Source organism: Nannospalax galili, unplaced genomic scaffold, assembly GCF_000622305.1.
Source record: "Nannospalax galili isolate Female #2095 unplaced genomic scaffold, S.galili_v1.0 scaffold120, whole genome shotgun sequence".
Taxonomy (NCBI): Eukaryota; Metazoa; Chordata; class Mammalia; order Rodentia; family Spalacidae; genus Nannospalax; species Nannospalax galili.
This window is the reverse complement of record NW_008350324.1, coordinates 5,298,853-5,316,642: the sequence shown is the minus strand read 5'-3', so window position 1 is coordinate 5,316,642 and position 17,790 is coordinate 5,298,853. Positions and strand designations below refer to the sequence as shown.

The window sequence follows — 17,790 nt, the reverse complement described above, 5'->3', positions numbered from 1 at the left end:
AAAGATTGTAAGCAGGGCCTGCCCAAACCTCTAATCCTAATAAAAGACAGTAATTATATACATACATACATACATACATACATACATAGGACGAAATTGGGGCTGAAGAGAGGGCTCAGCAGTTAAGAACACTTGCTGTTCTTCCAGAGAACCTGGGCTCGAGTTCCAGCACCAACATGGCAGCTAACACAGTGGTAACTCCAGTTTGAGGGGATCTGACACCCCTTTCTGGCCTCTTTGGGCACTGCATGACATGGGTGCACTTACATACATGCAGACAAGACATTCATACACATAAATGTTTTTTAAATGAAATTTTTTTTGGTCTTTTTGAGACCTGCCCTAGAACTTGCTATATAGACCAGGCTGGCCTCAAACTCAGAGATTCCCCTGCCTCTGCCTCCCAAGTGTTAAGATTAAAGGTGTGTGCCATCAGGTCCATGGGAGGTGAAGCAGACAGGTCTGAGTTCAAGGCCAGCCTAGTCTACACAGTGAGTTCCAGGCCAACTGTGGCTACAGGGAGACCCTATCTCAAAAAAAGAAAAAAAATAGCAAACCAATATGACTAAAATAGAATTTGCTAAATTTAGTCTAAGAGGTTGAGCCCCTCCCTAGCTCACAAACTGATCTCTTTAGTTTGAAGAGAAGTCTGGTTTTACACCAAGAAGCTAAACTAGGCACACTAGACTCGAAGGACAGCAAGTGTAGCTCAAAATTACTTATCCTATGAGAGCCCAGTCCCCCTCCTACTCCTGAACTGCCCTGAAATGTCATCAGCCAGGTCTGCTGGTACAGGCCTGCAATCTGAGCTACTCAAGAAGCTAAAGTAGGGGGAGCCCAAGTTTAGGGCCTGGCTGTGCTAGGGTGAGTTCAAGGCCAGCCTGAACAACTTAGTAAGATCCTGTCTCAAAAATCAAAGAAGGCTAAGGATAGAGCTCAGGATGAATACCTGGTGCAAGCCCCCAAATGGATCATGGCAAAGACTCCATGGAAGAGCTTCGAAGGTAGAGATGTGGAGGTAGAGTAAACTAAAACCTCCTGTCTTAGATCATGCTAAGGAGTTCAATCCTTTCATGGTTTTGCCAGACTGAGGGTTAATATAACAGAAAAATACTAACTCTAAGAACAGAGTTACAAAAAAGGTAGGTAATCTCCACACACTTCCCAGCAGAATACCAGTAATGAAGGCTATGACTACATTTCCTCATCATGCAGTTCCAGATCTGTAACGATTCTGCTTCAATCTGTCCACATACAATCATACACTAATCTTAATTAAGATCGGAGAAAGGCTGCTATTTGTGACCAACCACAGCACTGGCCTCCATGGTTTTGATAACATGCCTTCAAGAGTTCCTTTTAAGAGCTCTGCCATTCTCAAAAGTCATTTTATGTACTTGGCATATTTACCTGTAATGCCTTCTTTAGTGAGTGTTAAAGAAAAATCATCCAAACAGATTTTATTATGAAACAATACATATATTCTTTAGTCTATTCTGCTGTACAAAAAGCTTCTTCAAAAAATTCAGAATCATTGTATTACTAAGTTAAAAACCCCAAAGCAAGAAAACAAAAGATTCAAACATCATACTGAGAGAGCCACTTGAGGATTCTAGTCACACTTAGAAGCCCTGCATTCATTCTCCAGCACCACAAAAACCAGGAATGGTGGAATATGTCTGTAATCCCAGCACTCAGAAGGTGGATGCAGATGGATCTCTGAGACTGAGGCCATCTTGGTCTACATAGTGGGATCTTGGCCAGCTGGGGCTACAGGGAGATCGTGTCTCAAAAAAAAAAAAAGTTCAAGGTCACTGTTGGCTACATAATGAGTTCAAGGCCAGTCTGGGCTACATGAGCCTCTCCAAAAAAGAGTTGTAGCAAAATTATTCCTCTCAATTAAACCATACACAAAATAAGACTACAAACCTCACTGTACCAGTTTCTAATCTTGGACTTTTCAGGACAATGACTATTGTATCACTGCCAGCATCTAGTAGGTACCTATGAATAGACAGCTCTTACTATATGAGGTCACACAAGATAACCAAAGATTCTTTAGGCAAAACAATTAAGTACAGCTGCACAGAAAATGTAACTGATGCTAAATTCACAGCAACAACCTTCATGAAATTCAGCTAAAGGAAGCATAAGCATTCCTCAAGAACAGACTCCATTTGAGGCTTCAGATTCCGGGACGGTAAACACTGCAGGACACGATCTGTTGCTCCCTGTGAGACTCTGCATATTATATACTCAACAAGAACTGAAGGATTCAGTTTGTCTCACTTGGTTATCTAGATTTTACTTAGATTCTCTCCAGAAATGCAAACCCCACTGTATTTTTAGAGAGTTCTGAGTACTAAAAAGATCTTTTTTCTCACCAAAACAAAATCTAAATTTCCTGTGAAAAGTTCTTACTCCTTCTTCTACAAGATAGCTTTTCTCTTTTAAAATTTTTTTTTTAAATGGCGGGGCATGGTGGCACAGGCCTTTAATCCCAGCACTCAGGAGGCAGAGGCAGGCAGTTATCTGTGAGTTCGAGGCAAGCCTGGTCTACATAGTAAGTTCCAGGTCAGCTGGGGCTACAGAGAGACCCTGTCTCAAAAAAGACCAAAAAAGAAATGGGTTTTGGGTTTTTTTTTTTTTTGGTCTTTTTGAGATAGGGTCTCCCTGTAGCCCCAGCTGTCCTGGAAGTCACTATGTAGACCAGACTGGCCTTGAACTCACAGAGATCTGCCTGTCTCTGCCTCCGGAGTGCTGGGATTAAAGGCGTGTACCACCACACCTTTTAAAAAATATATTTTATTATTTTTATTTTATGTATATGAGTGTATTGCCTGCATGTATGTGAGTGCACCCGTGTCATGCAATGCCGCAGAGATCAGAAGAGGGCTTCATATTCCCCTGGAACTGGAGTTAAGGACAGTTCATAGCTGCCATGTGGGTGGTGGGAATCGAACCCGAGTCCTCTTCAAGAGCAGTCAGTGTTCTTAACCGCTGAGGCATCTCTCCAGCCCCTAAACTTTATTTTTATTTTATGTGTGCAAGTATTATGCCTGAGTATGTGTGCACCCATGTCGTGCAGTGCCCACAGAGGACAGAAAAGGGCGATGGATCCCCTGAAACTGGAGTTATGGACAGTAGTTAGCCACCATATGGTTCTGGGACTTGAATCTGGGTCTTCTGCAAGAACAGCCAGTGCTCTTAACTGCTGAGACATCTCTCCAGTCTCCAAGACAGCTTTTCAAATATGTGAAAGGACATACTACAGCCCTTCCCAGACCAAACTTTTCTTTTCCACTCAACTGTTTTTCTCTCATGGGCTTTCAAATGTTCCTACAACCCAGAACTCTTCTGAGCATGGTACAATTTATCCAAGAATTTTTTTGGCACAACATCCCAAGAACAGCTTAACTAAACCAACATGAATGGAAATAGTCACTTCAGAAGCCCACTGAGACCACGGCCTCCTTACCAGACAGGGCCCCACTGCCTGTGTGCCCTAGATGGGGCACCTCAAGCCTGCCGAAGTCCTGAGTTCCAGTGGCATTAAGACATGTTAACAAATCAATACTCTAGGCATTCTGCTGCTCTCCTAATCTACTCCACCTATTCCTCACAAAGACAAAAAGCTTTGTGGGAGAACAGACAGCTCTCTGTCAAGAAGGCGTCTGTACTGGTTTGAATGAGAACGTCCCCCATAGGCTCCAAATATTCAAACATTTTTGTCCCCAGTTGGTGGTGGTGTTGTGGGAGGTCTTAGAAGGTGTGGCCATGTTGGAGGAAGCATGTCATTGGGCTTAGAGAGTTCTCAAGCCTTGCTAGATCTCCAGTCACTCTGCTTCCTGTGCCTGCTTAAAGATGTGTGTGCTGACCTTCTGTTCCTACTCCAGCTACCTCTGCCCTCAAGCCTCCTCGCTATGATAAACTCTTTCTGCTTTGGGACTGTAAGCTAAATGCTTCCTTTTATAAGTTCCTTTGGTCCTGGTGTTTCTATCATGGCAACAGAAAGGTGACTAATACAGCTTCTAACTTTCATTACAATCTTTTTACAGGGTTATTTATGAGTAAAGCGGATAAAAGTTACTGGCTTTATCCATGCTTTTATTTCCTACCTCAGGCATACTGTTCTTCCAATATGGATAGCACTCCAACTGCCCCTTACCAATGACACTCTGGAACAAGGGCTAAAAACTTGTACAGGTTATGAAGTTTTCATGGACAACTCTCTCCAGTAAGCCATGAAGAGAGCACTCAACCACAGACTGGCCATACAAGTTGCTTGATTCTGGACTGCTTAGCCATGAGAAAAAAATTATTCACTAAAAACAACAAAGGGGGCTGGAGAGAGAGTACAGTAATTTTGAGCACTTGCTGCTCTTACAGAGGACCTGGGTTCAGTTCCCGGCACCCACATGGCAACTCACAACACTCTTGACTCCAGTTCCAAGGAACTCAATACCCTCTTCATGCTTCCAAGGGCACCAGGCACACACAGTATACATGTATATATGCAGGCAAGCATTCATACACATAAAGTTAAAAAAAAAAAAAAGAAAAGAAAATTATTAAAAATAAAAAAGTTGGGGCTGGAGATATGGCTCAGTGTTTAAGAACACTGGTTATTCTTGCAGAAGACCCAGGTTCGAATCCCAGCACCCACATAACAGCTAACAACTGTCCTTAACTCCAGTCCCAGGGGATCAGACAGCCTCTTCTGACCTTCGAGGCACTTACTTACATGCAGGCAATACACACATACACATAAAATAAAAATAATAATTAAAAAAAAAAAAAGTTAGTGAAGCATGATGGCTCATACTTATAATCCTAGCATTCAAGGGGTAGGGGTAAAAGGATCCAGAGTGTAAGGCCAACTGGGATTACAGAAGATCTCCTTAAAAAAAAGGTAAGAAATCTGAACCAATCCATGCTGCTGGATGAGAAGTCAAAAATATGGCTGGTTCTCCATGGCATCTAGAATTGATTCACAGAACATGATAGCACACAGCACTCAGGATGCCAGGGCAGTTACCATGCCATCTCCGGCTCACCCTTTACCCCCCAATAGACTAAAAACCCAAACTTAACCTAGTTTCAACAAATTCAGTCATTAACTGAACTTTGAAACATACTTACTTTTGTACACTGTGTAGCAGGCAAGAGGTCAACAAACACCTTAAGGTCTGTGAAGCAACATGGCTTATCCCCAAACTTCTTAAAATACTGGAACATTAATTCTTCAGGGTCACCTAAAAGAAAGGGAGGATCATTAAGTGACTCGTGAACTAAAGCAATTTCTATATTAAATGTGAAGAGTAATCCAAAAGCATTTATTTCATTTAAATTAAAACTCTGCTTAAAAGTCGAGCGTGCTGCATGCCTTTAATCCCAGCACTCAGGAGGCAGAGTCAGGAGGAACTCTGTGAGTCTGGCCAGCCTGGTCTACATAGTGAGTTGGGAGACCCTGTCTTTTTTTTTTTTGTCTTTTTGAGACAGGGTCTCCTTGTAGTCCACCTGTCCTGGATTCACCATGGAGACAGCCTGGCCTTGAACTCAGAGATCCACCTGCCTCTGCCTCCCAAGTGCTGGGATTAAAGGTGTGCGCCACCATGCCCAGCAGGAGACCCTGTCTTAAAAAAACAAACAAACAAACAAACAAAAAAAAACCCCTCTGCTTGAATACCTGATGGAATGAGATGAATGTAATGTAAAGGTTGTTTCGTTTTTATTTTTGCTTTTTTTATTTTGTGTGTGTGTGTGTGTGTGTGTGTGCATGTTGTGTGTGTGTGCATGTGTGCATTTAAATACTTAGGAAATGTAAAGTGGGTTTTTTGCTTATTTTGTTTGGGTGGGTGTGGTTCGGGTGGTATTTTTTTTGTTTTTTCAGGGCTTTTTTTTTGGTCTTATTGAGACAGGGTCTCCCTGTAGCTCCAGCTGCCTGGAACTTGCTCTGTAGACCAGGCTGGCCTCTAACTCACAGAGATCCGCCTCCTCTGCCACCCGAGTGCTGGGATTAAATGCATGCGCCACCATGCCCGGCTTCAGGCCTTATTTTTTTTTAAGCACTGGGGATTGAACTCACGCATGCTAAGCAGACACTGTAGCACTGAGCTACATATGTCTCCAGCCCCGTTTTTGTTTTGTTTTGTTTTGTTTAAGACAAGGGCTCACTATGTAGCCCAGGCTGGCTTTGAGATCATGGGCAATCCTCCTGCCTCAGGCTTTCTAGAGTTAGGATGAGATATGTGCCATCATCCCTAATTATGAAGCTTCTCAGTAAGTTAAAATTTAAATAACAAAAAGGTTTCCTTATAGCTAAAAGTTCTTATATAAACATACATCTCTCTACAAAAGGTCCTGAACAACTTAACAAGTATTAAATGCTAACTAAATGAAAAAGGTAGTGCTTATGACAGAAGTCCTAACAGAAGAACAAGGGAACAAGAGCCACAGGCCAATAACCTACTCTAGTAAGTCACTCACTGTGCAAATTTAAACTAGATTAACAGACAGCTACCAATTAAATTTATTTCTCCTCAAATTAAAAACAAAGTAAGGGGCTGGAGAGGTGGCTCAGTGGTTAAGAGCACTGACTGCTCTCGCTGAAGACCGGGGTTCAATTCCCAGCACCCACATGGTGGCTATAAACCGTCCTTAGCTCCAGTTCCAGGGGAATCCACAGCCCTCTTCTGACCTCTTAGGCACTGCATGACACAGGTGCACTCACATACATGCAGGCAATACACTCATATACATAAAATAAAAAGAAAAAAAAAGAAAATGTTCATGCGCTTATGTTCAAAACAGTGTGAAACTTCTCTTTGCAACTGGGTCTGTAAAGATTCCAATGAACTAAATAGAGATGCTAATGCTGAGCAAAGTTGAATATGGGACTGAAGGTAGAGTTTGTAAATGCATCATCCATTAGTGTTCATTTTCAGGCAATAAACGTGTTTGCTACCCAAACATGACCTTGTCACTTTAGGCTTTCTCCAGGGGTGGTCACTTACCCAGCTTGTACTCATCATTACAGCCCTGACTTCTTAAACGCCTGATCAGTTCCAGCTTGGCCAGGTGTGGTCCCCTGAGATGGCGAGAACTTTTAGACTCTTCTGTTATCCGATCCTCTATGAACTTCACAGCTTCTTCTGCGGAATAGTGTACTTCTCCTTCCAAAGAGCTGGGAATAAACACAAGGGAAAGGTATTTTTATTGCCTCTACTTTGCTTCCACAAGGTGAAAATGATCTTAAACACTTTGCTAATTACCAAACAATAAAAATGGAAAAGTGAAGCAGCACAGATAAGTCCTGCAACCCATGGGCAGAGGACAAAGGACTGGTTCAAAGTCAGCACTGGCTACAGATTAAGACCCTATCTCAAAAAGCCAGGGGCTAGCCGGGTATGGTGGCACACACATTTAATTCCAGCACTGAGAGGCAGAGGCAGGTGGGGCTATGACACTGAGGCCAGCTGGGGCTACAGGTATACCCCGTCTTTTTTAAAAAAATAAAAAGGGCGGGGGGCTGGAGAGATGACTCAGTGGTTAAGAGCACTGGTTGCTCTTGTAGAAGACCGGGGTTCAATTCCCAGTACCCACACGGCAGCTAACAGCCATCCTAACGCCAGTTCCAGGGGATCCAACACCCTCTTCTGACCTCTGTGGGCACTGTACAACACAGGTGCATTTATATACATGCAGGCATTACACTCATATACATAATAAATAAAAAAAAATTTAATTACCTTTAAAAAAAAAAACAGCTAAGGGGTCAGAGGTAGATCACTCACCTAGTATGCTCAAAGCCCTGCATTTAATCTCTAGCACCCAGAAAGAGAGAGACAGAGACAGTGGAAGAATAGAACTGACTCCATAAGCTGTCCTCTGACCTCTACAAGTGTGTGGTGGAAAACATGCACATGCACCCACAAACCATAAAGGCTTTAAATTTTTTGTAATTTTAAAAAATGTATTTTTACTTTATGTGCATGAGTGTTTTGCCTGCATGTTAGTGCACCGCATACCATACCCATGGAGGCCAGAAGAGGGTGTCATATCCCCTGGAACTGGAGTTAAGGATAGTTGTTAGCCACCATGTGGGTGCTGGGTAGGAACTGAACCCAGGTCCTCTGCAAGAGCAATCAGCATTCTTAACTGCTGAGCCATGTCTCCAGTCCCTTAAAATTTTTTTTATAGACTCCATTTATATTTCTAAAGTATTACCTGTGATAAAGGAGGGACAGGGAAATTTGGCAAAGGCCCAACTACCACCAATAGAAGGCATTAAATGAGTTCTGGTACATTTCTAAAAAGAGAACTCTTAAGCCACTAAAAAGAATGAAAAAGATGTACATACACCACATAGGAAGCTAGCCAAACATATTTCAGGGAGAAAAACACCAACTATTATGTCTAATACAATTCCATTATTATGTTAGATAATAATTACGTTAGCATATGGGCAGAAATAAATGTGAAGGGAAAGACACCAAACTGCTATAGAGATTTATTTTGGGGCAGGTAGAACAAGTGGGAACTAACGTACCACGTGTCACACAAAGATTTTAATGTACAATAAACTGAGGGAAAAAAGGCTTATTTTGAAAGGAATGTATTATTACAAAAAAGAAAGATAATTCAATTGGCTTACAATAAAATCCTTTTGTTACAACACATTAAAAAGTAACATTGTAATCTGGACATGCTGGGGCATGCCTATAACATTTAAGGACACCTTGGTCTGCATAGCAAGCCCCAGGCCAGCCAGGGCTATACACTGTCTCAAGAAACCCAAACAGGGTTGGAGAAACAGCTCAGTGGTTAAGAACATTTGCCGCTTTTGCAAAGGACATGAATTTGGTTCCCAGCACACCTATCAAGTGGCTCACAACTACCTATAACTCTAACTCCAAGGGATCTAATGCCCTCTCTGGCCTCTGTGGGCACCCACATACGTGGCATACAAAAAAACCACAAACACGGACACAAAATTAAATTTTTTTAAAATAAAAATTTTAAGCCAGGCATGGTGGCACGCACCTTTAATCCCAGCACTCAGGAGGCAGAGGCACGTGGGTCTCTGTGAGACTGAGGCCAGCCTGGTGTACATAGTGAGTTCTGGATTAGCTGGGGCTATAGGGAGACCCTGTCTCAAAAACAAACAAAATATAAAAATAAATAAATAAATATATCAAACTATAAAAACAAAACAGCATCATTGTGCTGGGGATATAGTTCAGTAGTAGCAGGCTTGCCTAGAATGTGTGGGACCCTAGGTTCAATTCCCAGTACCACAGAAAGTGCCATTTGGGACATAGTTCTAAAGACCCCAAGGAGCCACTTTATATAGCTGCTCCCAAAAGAAACTTTTTAAAAAGTAACATATACATTGGTCCTTACTTTAAAAAAAAAAAAAAAAAATTAGTAGAAACAGTTTGGATTTGAAAAAAAAGGGGGGGGGCAGAAAAAAGGAAAGAAAAGAAAGACGACTTACTGTTCACCTTCAGCAGGAGGTGTCCAGGACTCTTCAATCAGTCGAAAGACAGAATCGAAATAAGTCAGATAGAACTGCCAGTCATCTGAGCTAAAATCAGATTGAATGATGCACACAGGATTAAACCCACATTGTGACAAATCTGCTTTAGGAACCATGATATCAACTGACTTGACTCTCTAAGCCCTAACTCCCATATGTACTAGGAGTAGTCCACCCCATCCCCTGCCACCCTGTGAGACAGCATTCTTTCCTTCAAAAGCATGGCCAGCTCTAGAAAACTACCTTTCTTAATAGAAAACCCCCTGCCTAGGCTCTTCATAAATAAGAAGAGGTACAGAAAAAGAAGGAAGCCTCTGTTAGGCCAGTATCAAATTTGACAAAATAACCATTTTTGGCATTCACCATCAATACATAATTTAGCACCACTTTGGCCAAAGTACCACTATACTGTCTTCCTGAGAGATGAAGGATCACTGAAAACTTAAAAACTTCTAAGAAACAACTAATAAGAGAACTTGCCTAGAAATTGTAAAGATACCCACAGAGCCAGTGGTGGCTGTGAAACCTAGACACTGCTCAGGATCTCGGGTCACAAGGAACAGCATCTACTTACTTTTTCAGCAAGAGGCGTCGGGAAAGGGCATTGCACTCAGGCCACCTACTCAGCTTCTTGTACATAGCCATGCATTTATTTTCCCGACTCTGAATCTCACTTGTCAACTTCTCTATAATTAAAAAAGTTATAAAAGTTGGTGAGCTGATTTTATTTCTACTCAAAGGTAGAGTAGAATCCAATCGTTAGAAAATGGCTCACTTTCTTATTACTCATTCTCTCAAAAAATGGTACCACTCTTAAAATAACAAATTACTATCTTACAAAGATTATTTTGCAGCAGGTGTGGTAGCACATGTCTCTAATCCCAGCACTTAGGAGGCAGAGGCAAGCAGTTCTCTGTGAGTTCCAGGCCAGTCAGAGGGCTATAGAGTGAAACCCTATCTCCGAAAAAAAAAAAAAAAAAAAATTGTTGAAAAGAAAACAGCCCACTAGGAACAGTCAACTTTTCTAATCACTTTCTCAGTAAAATACAAAGATGAACAGACACTGTGCTGGGGTAAGGATCAAGTGTGTGGGCCATACTTATAAATCTCCAACCAATGCCTGAGGACTGGGACATTTAGCTCAGGCAGTTCTAAAATACTGAAGAGGGTTAAACTGAAATGGGGTGAAAATGGTGAGATTTTAGGTGGAAAACAAAAAGGTAGAAGAGACAAATTCAGTAACTACCAAACAGCTTAGAAGAGTTAAGTAGGCTAAGAAAACAGCAAGCATATAATCTAGCTGAATGAAACCAAAAAGGCAGAATTGTACCTAGTTACAAGGAGGGTAAAGTTAGAAAACAAGTTACATTAAAAAACAAAACATAAGAGCTAGAGCGATGGCTCAGTGGTTGAGATCACTTGCTACAAAATCAGGAGGCCCAGAATTTGGTTCCTAGCACCTACATGATATCCCTGGCATCCTGCAAAACACTTATTAACACCAGTTTCAATGGATTCAACTCCTGCTTCTGGCCTCTTTGCATGTACAGACACATGCACCTGCATACACATGTGCACATATACTTACACAGACATGTACATGTAATACATACACATAAAATAGAGTTTAAAAGCAGAGTCACCCTTTTTTTTAAGTAGGCCCTTGAATCCTCAACTCAAGGAGTCTGCTGCTCACAACATACCTGATATGTACTATCATTTTGTTTTTGAATAAAATTCCCTTGCTACTTTACAAAAGCAAGAGTCAGGCCATGACATTTCTTTCTACTCAGAAGGTAAAAACAGAAGAATTACTGGAAGTTCCAGACAAGCCAGGGCTCCATAGCAAGACTGTGTCTCAAACATAAAACATAAAGGAAAATATAAAACACAAAGGTGTGCAACATACTCAGAAAAATCCAGAACTGGAGAGGCCAAGGAAGGAGTCACAGGTGGTGACCTTGTCTCACCTTAAAAAGAAGGGGGTGGGGGGTTGGCAGGTGGACAAAATGGCTAATAGGGTAAGGGCACTTGCAGCAAAGCCTGACCTGAGTTCAGTCTCTGGGACCAAAATGGTGGAAAGAGAAAACCAACTCTTATAAGTTGTCCTCTGACCTCAACATGCGCACCATGTCATGTGTGCCCATACACACAACGAATGAATGAATTGAATGAATGAATGAATGCAATATTTTTTTAGAAAAGAAAGGGGAAGACTCGTTTTTAAGACATAAAGAACAAGTGACTGGGCCTGGGTGTGATGGTGCATGCCTAAAATGTCAGCATGTAGAAAGCAGAAGCAGGGACCAGTTTGAGGCAGGCTTGATTCACACAGTGAGTTCCAGACCAGTTAGAGAGATAAAGCCAGACCCTGTTTCCAAAAACAAAATAAAAAGACATTGTTTGCCAGGCATGATGGCTCATACGCACAACCCCAACACTCAAGGGGCTGAGGCAGGAGGACTGCTACATAGTGAATTCCTAGTCAGTCTGGACTACAGAATAAGAAATTGCCTCAAAACAAACAAGATCAAGTTACAGGATGAGAACCTTGGGACAGATGTTAGCCACCTGGAATATCATCTCTCAAATGCCTTGACTCTTCTGAATCCATCAATTATTTTCAATTTTAAAAATAAACGTACAACATACAGAAAAATCTGAAAGAATATAACTGTGCTCAGTCATGTGACCTTTTCACATCCTTACATTTGTATATGAGAATTTTTCCACAATAAACAATTTCTATGTTTAAATTTTAAAAAAAATTTCAGAAAACTTTAAAAAAATTACCTCCTAATTTCCCTCTAATGACATCCAAGGCTTCCTGGTACTTTCCCAACCGTTCCAGGATCATATAATAAAGTTCAACCTTATAGAAGAAACAAATAATTGCAACCATTGAAACTTTTCAGTAATAAGTCACTTTTCACTAATAAGAATACAGGCATTTATAGTCTTTTATTCATTATTTAAAAATTACTCAAAAGAGCCCTGTCTGCAAATGAGAAGAAACTGACAGCCAGGCTTGGATGACTGTTTTCTTTCTACACAGATCTCAGCTGGGAGTGCTTTTGGAGACAGCCCAGGATTGTTGCACTGAGTGGAAGAGGGCTGCCCTCAGTTGCTGAGGCTCTGCTCACCCAAGGCCCAGATGACACTGGCTATGAAGTGCACACCAGGACAAGACCCCAGCACAGCCACCATCAGGGAAACAGAAGAGCAGGAACTACTCACTTCAGCTTCAGCTTCGATCTTGTCCTCTTTCACCATTTTCTCTACCATCCTCTCAGCCAGGGGCAGAAACATGGTTTTCGAGAGGTTTTCATCCCGTGCCGATATGGACTACAGGAGGAAAGGTAAGTGTCTTGCTGCAATCCTTCCTGCTTGCCTTGTTCACATCACCATACACATAACCACTGTGACCCTGACTGCCAATCTACTTATCATATATCTGGCCCCTAACTGCCAGTCTACTTATCATATATCATATCTAATCTCAATTTGCCACATGGATTCACTGAAAAGCAGCTTTCCTTATAAGAACCTTCCTTCCTAAAGAGTCACCATCCTGTGCATTTCTAAAATACTGAGCAGCCACAAGATGAGCTAATGTTTCAACAGGCTATTCCATCTCTCTAGAAGGACTTAAGAGGGAGCATACTACACTGTTCAGATGCACTCAGGGGTTATCAAGTGTGCTAAGAAAGCTATTCAAACATCTTTTGGAAATGATGGCATTTACAAGAGAGGAAATGCCAATTCTTCCTTTTCTTTATTCTTTTGTTTTGGTGTTTTTGTTTTGTTTTGACAAGGGTCTATGTAACCCTGGCTGGCCTGGAACTCACTATGTGTATCAGGCTGGTCTCCATCTCACAGAGATCTGCCTGCTTCTGCCTTAAAGTTCTAGGATTAAAGACCTTCTTCCCTCCCCCCCCGCCCAAAAAAAAAAACCAAAAGACAAAAACATATACCACCGTGCCTGGCTGGGATTAAAGGTGTACATCACCAAGCCCAGCTTTTTTTTTTTTTTTCGTCTTTTTTAAAGACATGGTCTCATTATACAGCCCTGGGGCCTCAGAGATCTGCCTGTCTCTCCCTCAAAGCTCTAGGATTAAGGCATGTACCACCATGCCTGGTGTCAATTCCTCATTTAGATAGTTCACTATTCATTAACTGCCATACATGGATCATCTGAAATCATGCATACTGTTAATTTGAATACCACTAGAGGTTCAGCTCAGATCTCACTTAACTCTTACAAACAACCTTTCAAGCTAAGTATTATATTTATTTTATAGATAAAGAAATTGGGGGGAGGGGTAGAGAGATGGCTCAGAGGTTAAGAGAACTGACTGCTCTTGAAGAGGACCTGAGTTCAATTCCCAGCACCCACATGGTGGCTAACAACTGCTCATAACTCCAGTTCCAGAGAATCTGATGCATTTTTTTGTCTTTTGAGACGGGGTGTCCCTATAGCCCTAGCTGGCCTGAAACTCTCAAAGATCCGCCTGTCTTTGCCTCCCAAATGCTGGGATTAAAGGCCTGCGCCACCACGCCTGGCTCTGATGCCTTCTTCTGACCTCCATGGGCATTGGACAATACAGGTGTACACACATGAAGACAACCTATATACATTTAAAAAAAAAAATTAAAATCCCAGGACTTAGGAGGCAGAGACAGAAGGATCTCTGTGGGTTTCAATCAAGGCCAGCCTGGTTTAGATAGTGAGTTCCAGTCCGGCCCCACTACAGGGATACCTAAAAAAAGAAACTAAGGGAAGAGATTCCCCCAATAGCTCTCCTAAGCCTGTGGAAAAGCCACACATATTTGAAGGTAGACCTGACCTCAGAATGTTTAGTTAATTGGCTTTTCATCTTTTGAGATGGTCTTACTCTGTACTTGGCCAAGGTTGGCCTCAAACTCAAAATCCTCCTGCCAGGTACTGGAACTCCAGGTGGTTACCACCAAAACTAAGGGAAGAGATTCCCCCAATAGCTCTCCTAAGCCTGTGGAAAAGCCACACATATTTGAAGGTAGACCTGACCTCAGAATGTTTAGTTAATTGGCTTTTCATCTTTTGAGATGGTCTTACTCTGTACTTGGCCAAGGTTGGCCTCAAACTCAAAATCCTCCTGCCAGGTACTGGAACTCCAGGTGGTTACCACCATGCCCAGTTTAGAATGTTTCTTCTTTATCACTATATTTGATTCTTACTATCCATGTACTCCCACACAATTTCATTTTGGGTTTTACAGTAGTTCTGGTAGATAAAGCATTTCCACTCTGCAAAAGAGTAAACTGAGGCTCAGAAAGAAAAATTTAAGCTGAACATGGTGGTGTACATCTATAATCCCAACACTCAGGAGGTACAAGCAAGAGGATCAGAAGTTCAAGGCAATCCTCAGCTACATACTGAATTGGAGGCCACTCTGGGCTACTTGAGAGACCTTGTCAAGAAGGGAAGAAGAGAGGGAGGGAGGGGAAGTGAGGGAGACAGAGAGAAAGAGAAAGGAAGAAAGAGGAAGAAAGAAGCAGAGGGACAGAAGAATGCAAAGGAAAGAGAACCAATTCAAAGACTGTTCAATGACCTACACACTGCCTTAAAAACATCAGGTTGAATTATCAAATACTGTGAGGCTCATGCTTGATTAGACAGCCCAGCAATGGACTGAAGATCAGGGGAAATGCAATCCATGCATATAAATGAACCAATAGAATAACTTGGAAAGAACACTAAGTAGCCAGCACTCAAGAGGCTGAGGCAGTAGGATTTGAAATTTGACGTCAGCCTCAGTTATACAGCAAGTTCAAGGCCAGCTTGGGCTACATAGAGATACCGTCTCAAAACTCCAAAGAAAAAAATAAAGGTTACCAGGTACTCCCAACTTGAAGAGTCAACTGATAATTTACAAAGTCTTCCTTGACATTGTAACATACCAACTAAGTTCAAAGACATATTACAGACAATGATGTTAAAGTCAAACTTCAATCCCATCCTGAATGGCATACTCACTTGCATAATTAGGCTCATTACAGACCAAAAGTAGTAAGGGTTTTTGGGAACAATCTTATACAAAGCCATGCCAGCCTGAAAGACAAAGAACTTAATTTAGAAATCATCAAATAGAGAACAATTAATAAACTAGAAACTAAAACAAAAATAAATAAAAATAAATCTGAATATGTGGGAAACTTCCTAGGAGACCAGTAATGCATTTACATATCTTGGTTCATGTGTCTGATAGTTTCATCACTATGACAATGCAGGCAATCATAAATGTGACTTCATATCATGAGTGATATTTTACTCTTTCAAACATTTTTCTAAGATAAAAGCCCAAAACTCATAAAACGCAATGTGACCCAGTATGGTTCTAATAGACTACCAAAAAAAAAAAAAAAATCACAAAATTTGATTACAAGTGTTTACCAATAAACAATCTTCAGGGGACTGAAGAAATGGCTTAGCAGTTAAGAACACTTGCTTCTCTTGCAAAGTTGCAGAGGACCCATGTTTGGTTACCAACACCTACATTAGATGGCTCATTAGATCCTCCTTGTAACCTAGTCCCAGAGGATCCCATGCCCTCTCGCCTCCATCGGCATCTACAACATGTGATGCACATAAACTCACTCAGGGACACACATATACATAAATAACAATAAATATTTTTTTTTAATTTTTTAAAAAATTTACTATTATTTTTATTTTATGTGTATGAGTGTATTGCCTGTATGCATGTGAGTGCACCTGTGTTGGGCAATGCCGCGGAGGTCAGAAGAGGGCTTCGGATTCCCCTGGAACTGGAGTTAAGGATGATTTGTAGCCACCATGTGGGTGCTGGGAATTGAACCCGGGTCCTCTGCAAGAGCAGTCAGTACTCTGAGCCAACTCTCCAGCCTTATTTTTAAAAAAGCAATCTTCAGGCTTGGGAAGCTCAGTTGGTAGAATGCTTGCCTACTATGCACAAATCCAAAGATTTAATCCCCAGCACTACATAAACTGCATCATGGTACACACCTATAATCAGAGCACTTGAGAGGTAGAGGGAGGAGGAACAGAAGCTCAAGGTCATCCTCAGCTACAGAGAGTTTGAAGCCAACTTGTGCTACTTGAGACCCAGTCCCAAAACAAACAAATAAAAAATCAACAGCAACTAAAGATAACACAAATAATCAGTTACAGTAAAACAGATAAAGAAAACCAGACAGGAACTAGGCATAGTGGAAAACTATTAGGTTCTTCCAAGCCATCAATTAAAACTAACCCTATCAGCCAAGCACAATTGTGGCATGCCTATAATCCTAGAACTTGGGAAGTAGTGGAAAAGGACCAAGGACTCAAAATCATTCTAAGCTACATAGTGAGGGAGTTACTTAAGACGCCCGCCGTCAAAAAACAAAAACAAAAACAAAAAAAAAAGAACTAACCTTTTCATCATGTACATACAATGTACATATATGTACAATATGACATTTCAAAGCAGGAGCATGACAAAATGGAATTAACTAGACTATTCAAGCATGAGTCAGAGTCTGCCTATAATTAGCCAAGTAGAGACTGAAGCTAAGGGGTCTATTTGCTAACATCGTAGTTTGGACTCTATCTGCTTAACACCGTAGTTACTATCCTTTTAATCTTTTGCCAATGTCAGTTTACTTCCAAAATTACATGGAGTCCCTGTGAAGCAGAAGGGACTGTCTATTCCTGATAATGATATAAAGACTGAATCCCTGTTTCAAAAGTAACTTAAAACCTACAGAATAACACTTGCCTAGCATGAACAACAACAAAAACATCTGAGCTTGGTCTCCAGCACAGGTAGGGAAAGAAATGAGCTTTTAAAAATAAACAAACTGTCTTTATTTGTGTGAGGAGGCATGTGTGTGTACATGTTCACATGGGTCAATGCACCGGGGTACAACTGTGCATGTGGAGATAACAGGGCAACCTCTGGTCTCTTTTTTGTTTGGGTTTTTTTTTTACTTTTGAAACAGGTTGCCCTGTAACCAAGTGTTGGGATCAAAGGTGTGTGCCACCGTACTGCTTGTCAGTTAGGCTAGGGTGGCTGGCTAGAAAGCCCCAGGCATCCTTCTGTCTCCACTTCCTCGGGGCTGAGATCATAAACACACCACCAAGCTCAACTTTTTTCTTTCCTTTTGTTCTTTTTGAGACAGGGTGTCCCTGTAGCCCCAGCTGTCCTGGAACTTACTATGTAGACCAGGCTGGCCTTGAACTCACAGAG

At 41.5% G+C, this 17,790-nt stretch overlaps 1 protein-coding gene across 1 annotated transcript in view; it reads right to left on the bottom strand.

Moving 5' to 3' along the window:
* Positions 1-17,790, bottom strand: part of Naa25 (N(alpha)-acetyltransferase 25, NatB auxiliary subunit) — a gene marked incomplete in the record, with an annotated part of 72,738 nt that overhangs the window by 32,715 nt on the left and 22,233 nt on the right. Inside the window, 7 exon segments of the mRNA XM_008847514.3 lie at positions 5,143-5,255; positions 7,017-7,186; positions 9,500-9,589; positions 10,116-10,227; positions 12,335-12,413; positions 12,779-12,886; positions 15,558-15,632. Coding sequence (XP_008845736.1) covers positions 5,143-5,255; positions 7,017-7,186; positions 9,500-9,589; positions 10,116-10,227; positions 12,335-12,413; positions 12,779-12,886; positions 15,558-15,632 — 747 coding nt within the window.